Source organism: Hemibagrus wyckioides, linkage group LG29 (genome assembly GCF_019097595.1).
Source record: "Hemibagrus wyckioides isolate EC202008001 linkage group LG29, SWU_Hwy_1.0, whole genome shotgun sequence".
Taxonomy (NCBI): domain Eukaryota; kingdom Metazoa; phylum Chordata; class Actinopteri; order Siluriformes; family Bagridae; genus Hemibagrus; species Hemibagrus wyckioides.
The window spans coordinates 4,867,178-4,877,336 of record NC_080738.1 but is presented as its reverse complement, the minus strand read 5'-3'; the positions used below and the strand labels follow the sequence as shown (position 1 = coordinate 4,877,336).

General features: G+C 49.5%; 1 protein-coding gene across 1 annotated transcript in view; it reads left to right on the top strand.

Moving 5' to 3' along the window:
* The window catches only part of zcchc7 (zinc finger, CCHC domain containing 7), a 69,116-nt gene that overhangs the window by 52,386 nt on the left and 6,571 nt on the right, over positions 1-10,159 (top strand). Inside the window, exon 7 of the mRNA XM_058384534.1 lies at positions 2,408-2,503. Within this exon, the coding sequence (XP_058240517.1) occupies positions 2,408-2,503 (96 nt within the window). The remainder of the gene's footprint in view (positions 1-2,407; positions 2,504-10,159) is intronic.

The following is a 10,159-nucleotide window of genomic DNA, read 5'->3' as shown; positions in this document are numbered from 1 at the left end:
ATATTAGCGAATAACAAACTCAGCATTTTTTTTAAGTAGTTTGAAGGATCATCAGCGCTTTCATCGCAAATCTAATTCATTTAATGAACATTAGAGGAACCGTTACAGAAAGTTACGTATCGCTCCTTTAACGCTCGCTCGTCCGTGAGCATGAGTGTGAATGAAACCCAGAAAACAAGGACAGGATTTTCCATGACTGAAGGAATAAAAAGTGCTGCCTAGTATATATAACACTGTAATAAGGAGGTATGTGATGGAGGAAGTTACAGACTGCAGCTTTAACACTCCCTCATCCCAGACTGAGAGTGAACATGACTGGAACTTCTGGAATAGCAGAGCTGCCCTAAATACCCCAATAAAGAGGCGTGTCCAATTTACATACTGCCCTTTTTACCCCCCCTCTTTCTCTTTCTCATTTTCCATCATCTCTCTCCCTCTCCCTCTTATCCTTCCTTCCCACTCTCTCTCTCTCTCTCTTTCCATCATCCCTTTCTCTTTCTCTCTCTCTCTCTTTCCATCATCCCTTTCTCTTTCTCTCCCTGTCTCTCTCTTTCCATCATCCCTTTCTCTCTCTCTCTCTCTCTCTCTCTCTCTCTTTCCATCATCCCTTTCTCTTTCTCTCCCTGTCTCTCTCTTTCCATCATCCCTTTCTCTCTCTCTCTCTCTTTCCATCATCCCTTTCTCTTTCTCTCCCTGTCTCTCTCTTTCCATCATCCCTTTCTCTCTCTCTCTCTCTCTCTCTCTCTCTCTCTCTCTCTCTTTCCATCATCCCTTTCTCTTTCTCTCCCTGTCTCTCTCTCTCTCTCTCTCTCTCTCTCTCTCTCTTTCTTTCCATCATCCCTTTCTCTTTCTCTCCCTGTCTCTTTCTTTCCATCATCCCTTTCTCTCTCTCTCTCTCTCTCTCTCTTTCCATCATCCCTTTCTCTCTCTCTCTCTCTCTCTCTCTCTCTCTTTCCATCATCCCTTTCTCGTTCTCTCCCTGTCTCTCTTTCCATCATCCCTTTCTCTCTCTCTCTCTCTCTCTCTCTCTCTCTCTCTCTCTTTCCATCATCCCTTTCTCTTTCTCTCCCTGTCTCTCTCTTTCCATCATCCCTCTCTCTCTCTCTCTCTCTCTCTCTCTCTCTTTCCATCATCCCTTTCTCTTTCTCTCCCTGTCTCTCTCTTTCCATCATCCCTTTCTCTCTCTCTCTCTCTCTCTCTCTCTCTCTCTCTCTCTCTCTCTTTCCATCATCCCTTTCTCTTTCTCTCCCTGTCTCTCTCTCTCCCTTATCCCTCCTTCCCTCTCTCTCTCTCACTTGCCATCATCTCTCTTCCTTTCCATCCTACCTCTCTCTCTCTATCATCCCTCCTACCTTCTCTCTCTCTCTCTCTCTCTCTCTCCATCATCCCTCCTTCCCTCCCTCTCTCTCTCTCTCTCTCTCTCTCTTTCCATCATCCCTCCTACCCTCTCTCTCTCTCTCTCTCTCTCTCTCTCCATCATCCCTTCTTCCCTCCCTCCCTCTCTCTCTCTCTCTCTCTCTCTCTCTCTCTCTCTCTTTCCATCATCCCTCCTTCCCTCTCTCTCTCTCTCTCTCTCTCTCAACACTCTCTCTGTCGCTTGCCCGGAAGGTTCCAGAGTGTCCCGGAGCTGGGGGTGAGAGCACGGGTCAGTGGTGTGTCCCAGCTTTGTGATACTGATGCAGACTCAGGGGTTCGAGGAGATAATGACCAGCGTCGCTGTTCGTCCCTCCGTCTCTCCGCTCTCTTGTAGAAAAGAAAAGAAGAGAGCGAGAGAATGCGGGGGATGAGACGGCGAACGTTTAAAATACGATGGAATCACACACAGGCGCAGGCAACACACACACACACACATACACACACACACACACACACACACACACAAGGCAGTCGGCTTACTCTCTTTATCGGAGTGTATTTACGGAGGGCGATGGAGCGTGAAACGCCTTTGGGCTTCCTGGGACCAGATGGGACACACAGACACACACACACACACACTGAGCAACTTTCTCTGAAGGAAGGCGGTGTTATCAGGAGCGTATTACCGAGCTTCATTGATAGGCTCAGTAATCACTCGCTCCAATCTGCTTAATGGAAAAGAAGAAATGGGAATGTGTATAAGAGAGAGAGAGAGAGAGAGAGAGGTTCTGAGCAATCTCTGTTATTCACAGTGAGTGTTGGGGAAGTGAATAATGGGAGGCATGTGTGTTTGGGTAATAGAATGAGGGCAGGATGAAGGTGCGACTAAACCCACACAAAGAGGATCACATAAAGACGAACAAGTCGCCTAGACTCCGGATTCCCGCCTGAATAAATAAATAAACAAACGGAGGGTTGAGGTACTTCCTGTGTCCGTATATGGAGTGGTGTGTGAATGTGTGTGTTATTATATCTGTCTGTTTCTCCCCAGACGAAGCCGGGTCCTCCGCTACAACCCCTTCATCCTGACACTCACAGATCTCCTGCATACTGTTACAACTGCTCCAGGATGGGACACTTCGGCCATGTGAGATACACACACACACACACACACACACTTCAGCCATGTGAGATACATACACACACACACACACACACTTCAGCCATGTGAGATACATACACACACACACACACACACTTCAGCCATGTGAGATACATACACACACACACACACACACTTCAGCCATGTGAGATACATACACACACACACACACACACTTCAGCCATGTGAGATACACACACACACACACACACACACACTTCAGCCATGTGAGATACATACACACACACACACACTTCAGCCATGTGAGATACATACACACACACACACACTTCAGCCATGTGAGATACACACACACACACACACACACTTCAGCCATGTGAGATAAACACACACACACACACTTCGGCCATGTGAGATACACACACACACACACACACACACACACTTCGGCCATGTGAGATACACACACACACTTCGGCCATGTGAGATACACACACACACACACACTTCGGCCATGTGAGATACACACACACACACACACACACTTCGGCCATGTGAGATACACACACACACACACACACTTCGGCCATGTGAGATACACACACACACACACACTTCGGCCATGTGAGATACACACACACACACACACACTTCGGCCATGTGAGATACACACACACACACACACACTTCGGCCATGTGAGATACACACACACACACACACACACTTCGGCCATGTGAGATACACACACACACTTCGGCCATGTGAGATACACACACACACTTCGGCCATGTGAGATACACACACACACACACACACACTTCGGCCATGTGAGATACACACACACACACACACTTCGGCCATGTGAGATACACACACACACACACACACTTCGGCCATGTGAGATACACACACACACACACACACTTCAGCCATGTGAGATACACACACACACACTTCAGCCATGTGAGATACACACACACACACACTTCGGCCATGTGAGATACACACACACACACACACACTTCAGCCATGTGAGATACACACACACACACTTCAGCCATGTGAGATACACACACACACACACTTAGGCCATGTGAGATACACACACACACACACTTCGGCCATGTGAGATACACACACACACTTCGGCCATGTGAGACACACACACACACACTTCGGCCATGTGAGACACACACACACACACTTCGGCCATGTGAGATACACACACACACACACACTTCGGCCATGTGAGATACACACACACACTTCGGCCATGTGAGACACACACACACACACTTCGGCCATGTGAGACACACACACACACACTTCGGCCATGTGAGATACACACACACACACACACACTTCGGCCATGTGAGATACACACACACACACACACTTCGGCCATGTGAGATACACACACACACACACACTTCGGCCATGTGAGATACACACACACACACACACTTCGGCCATGTGAGATACACACACACACACACACACTTCGGCCATGTGAGATACACACACACACACACTTCGGCCATGTGAGATACACACACACACACACTTCGGCCATGTGAGATACACACACACACACACTTCGGCCATGTGAGATACACACACACACACACTTCGGCCATGTGAGATACACACACACACTTCGGCCATGTGAGATACACACACACACACACACTTCGGCCATGTGAGATACACACACACACTTCGGCCATGTGAGATACACACACACACACACACACATTCGGCCATGTGAGATACACACACACACACACACTTCGGCCATGTGAGATACACACACACACACACACACACTTCGGCCATGTGAGATACACACACACACACACACACACACACACTTCGGCCATGTGAGATACACACACACACACACACACACTTCGGCCATGTGAGATACACACACACACACACACTTCGGCCATGTGAGATACACACACACACACACTTCGGCCATGTGAGATACACACACACACACACTTCGGCCATGTGAGATACACACACACACACACACACTTCGGCCATGTGAGATACACACACACACACACACTTCGGCCATGTGAGATACACACACACACTTCGGCCATGTGAGATACACACACACACACACACACTTCGGCCATGTGAGATACACACACACACTTCGGCCATGTGAGATACACACACACACACACACACACTTCGGCCATGTGAGATACACACACACACTTCGGCCATGTGAGATACACACACACACACACACACACACACTTCGGCCATGTGAAATACACACACACACACACACACTTCAGCCATGTGAGATACACACACACACACACACACACTTCAGCCATGTGAGATACACACACACACACACTTCGGCCATGTGAGATACACACACACACACACTTCGGCCATGTGAGACACACACACACACTTCGGCCATGTGAGACACACACACACACACTTCGGCCATGTGAGATACACACACACACACACTTCGGCCATGTGAGATACACACACACACACACTTCGGCCATGTGAGATACACACACACACACACACTTCGGCCATGTGAGATACACACACACACACACACTTCGGCCATGTGAGATACACACACACACACACACTTCGGCCATGTGAGATACACACACACACACACACACTTCGGCCATGTGAGATACACACACACACACTTCGGCCATGTGAGACACACACACACACTTCGGCCATGTGAGATACACACACACACACACACTTCGGCCATGTGAGATACACACACACACACACACACTTCGGCCATGTGAGATACACACACACACACACACTTCGGCCATGTGAGATACACACACACACACTTCGGCCATGTGAGATACACACACACACTTCGGCCATGTGAGATACACACACACACACACTTCGGCCATGTGAGATACACACACACACTTCGGCCATGTGAGATACACACACACACACACACACACTTCGGCCATGTGAGATACACACACACACTTCGGCCATGTGAGATACACACACACACACACACACTTCGGCCATGTGAGATACACACACACACTTCGGCCATGTGAGATACACACACACACACACTTCGGCCATGTGAGATACACACACACACACACACACTTCGGCCATGTGAGATACACACACACACACACACACACACTTCGGCCATGTGAGATACACACACACACACACTTCGGCCATGTGAGATACACACACACACACACACACACACACTTCGGCCATGTGAGATACACACACACACACACACTTCGGCCATGTGAGATACACACACACACACACTTCGGCCATGTGAGATACACACACACACTTCGGCCATGTGAGATACACACACACACTTCGGCCATGTGAGATACACACACACACACACTTCGGCCATGTGAGATACACACACACACACACACTTCGGCCATGTGAGATACACACACACACACACACTTCGGCCATGTGAGATACACACACACACACACACTTCGGCCATGTGAGATACACACACACACACACACTTCGGCCATGTGAGATACACACACACACACACACTTCGGCCATGTGAGATACACACACACACACACACTTCGGCCATGTGAGATACACACACACACACACTTCGGCCATGTGAGATACACACACACACACACACTTCGGCCATGTGAGATACACACACACACACACACACTTCGGCCATGTGAGATACACACACACACACACACACTTCGGCCATGTGAGATACACACACACACACACACACACTTCGGCCATGTGAGATACACACACACACACACACACTTCGGCCATGTGAGATACACACACACACACACACTTCGGCCATGTGAGATACACACACACACACACACACACACACTTCGGCCATGTGAGATACACACACACACACACACTTCGGCCATGTGAGATACACACACACACACACACTTCGGCCATGTGAGATACACACACACACACACTTCGGCCATGTGAGATACACACACACACACACACTTCGGCCATGTGAGATACACACACACACACACACTTCGGCCATGTGAGATACACACACACACACACACTTCGGCCATGTGAGATACACACACACACACACACACTTCGGCCATGTGAGATACACACACACACACTTCGGCCATGTGAGATACACACACACACACACACTTCGGCCATGTGAGATACACACACACACACTTCGGCCATGTGAGATACACACACACACACACTTCGGCCATGTGAGACACACACACACACACACACACACACACACACACTTCGGCCATGTGAGATACACACACACACACTTCGGCCATGTGAGATACACACACACACACACACACACTTCGGCCATGTGAGATACACACACACACACACACACACACTTCGGCCATGTGAGATACACACACACACACACACTTCGGCCATGTGAGATACACACACACACACACACACTTCGGCCATGTGAGATACACACACACACACACTTCGGCCATGTGAGATACACACACACACACACTTCGGCCATGTGAGATACACACACACACACTTCGGCCATGTGAGACACACACACACACTTCGGCCATGTGAGATACACACACACACACACACACACACTTCGGCCATGTGAGATACACACCCACACACACTTCGGCCATGTGAGATATACACACACACACACACACACTTCGGCCATGTGAGATACACACACACACTTCGGCCATGTGAGATACACACACACACACACACACACACACACTTCGGCCATGTGAGATACACACACACACTTCGGCCATGTGAGATACACACACACACACACACACTTCGGCCATGTGAGATACACACACACACACACACACTTCGGCCATGTGAGATACACACACACACACACACTTCGGCCATGTGAGACACACACACACACTTCGGCCATGTGAGACACACACACACACACACACACACACTTCGGCCATGTGAGACACACACACACACACTTCGGCCATGTGAGACACACACACACACACACACTTCGGCCATGTGAGACACACACACACACACTTCGGCCATGTGAGACACACACACACACTTCGGCCATGTGAGATACACACACACACTTCGGCCATGTGAGACACACACACACACTTCGGCCATGTGAGACACACACACACACACACACTTCGGCCATGTGAGACACACACACACACACACACTTCGGCCATGTGAGACACACACACACACTTCGGCCATGTGAGACACACACACACACACACACTTCGGCCATGTGAGACACACACACACACACACACTTCGGCCATGTGAGACACACACACACACACTTCGGCCATGTGAGACACACACACACACACACACTTCGGCCATGTGAGATACACACACACACACACACACTTCGGCCATGTGAGATACACACACACACACACACACACTTCGGCCATGTGAGATACACACACACACACACACACTTCGGCCATGTGAGATACACACACACACACACACACACTTCGGCCATGTGAGATACACACACACACACACACTTCGGCCATGTGAGATACACACACACACACACACACACTTCGGCCATGTGAGATACACACACACACACACACACTTCGGCCATGTGAGATACACACACACACACACACACACTTCGGCCATGTGAGATACACACACACACACACACACTTCGGCCATGTGAGATACACACACACACACACACACACTTCGGCCATGTGAGATACACACACACACACACACACTTCGGCCATGTGAGATACACACACACACACACACACTTCGGCCATGTGAGATACACACACACACACACACACACTTCGGCCATGTGAGATACACACACACACTTCGGCCATGTGAGATACACACACACACACACTTCGGCCATGTGAGATACACACACACACACACACACACTTCGGCCATGTGAGATACACACACACACACACACACACTTCGGCCATGTGAGACACACACACACACACACTTCGGCCATGTGAGACACACACACACACACTTCGGCCATGTGAGATACACACACACACACACACTTCGGCCATGTGAGATACACACACACACACACACTTCGGCCATGTGAGATACACACACACACACACACACTTCGGCCATGTGAGACACACACACACACACACACTTCGGCCATGTGAGACACACACACACACACTTCGGCCATGTGAGATACACACACACACTTCGGCCATGTGAGATACACACACACACTTCGGCCATGTGAGATACACACACACACACACACACTTCGGCCATGTGAGACACACACACACACACACACTTCGGCCATGTGAGACACACACACACACACTTCGGCCATGTGAGACACACACACACACACACACTTCGGCCATGTGAGATACACACACACACACACACACACACACTCCGGCCATGTGAGATACACACACACACACACACACACTTCGGCCATGTGAGATACACACACACACTTCGGCCATGTGAGATACACACACACACACACACACTTCGGCCATGTGAGATACACACACACACACACACACACACACTTCGGCCATGCGAGATACACACACACACACACACACTTCGGCCATGTGAGATACACACACACACACACACACACTTCGGCCATGTGAGATACACACACACACACACACACACACTTCGGCCATGTGAGATACACACACACACACACACACACACTTCGGCCATGTGAGATACACACACACACACACACACACACTTCGGCCATGTGAGATACACACACACACACACACACACACTTCGGCCATGTGAGATACACACACACACACACACTTCGGCCATGTGAGATACACACACACACACACACACTTCGGCCATGTGAGATACACACACACACACACACACACTTCGGCCATGTGAGATACACACACACACACACACACACACTTCGGCCATGTGAGATACACACACACACACACACTTCGCCATGTGAGATACACACACACACACACACACTTCGGCCATGTGAGATACACACACACACACACACACCCTCCGGCCCTGTGACATACACACACACACACACACACACACTTCGGCCATGTGAGATACACACACACACACACACACTTCGGCCATGTGAGATACACACACACACACACACACTTCGGCCATGTGAGATATACACACACACACCGCCGGCCATGTGAGATACACACACACACACACACACACACTTCGGCCATGTGAGATACACACACACACACACACACTTCGGCCATGTGAGATATACACACACACACACACACACACTTCGGCCATGCGAGATACAAACACACACACACACACACTTCGGCCATGCGAGATACACACACACACACACACACACACTTCGGCCATGTGAGATACACACACACACACACACACTTCGGCCATGTGAGATACACACACACACACACACACACTTCGGCCATGTGAGACACACACACACACACTTCGGCCATGTGAGACACACACACACACACACACTTCGGCCATGTGAGATATACACACACACACACACACACACTTCGGCCATGTGAGACACACACACACTTCGGCCATGTGAG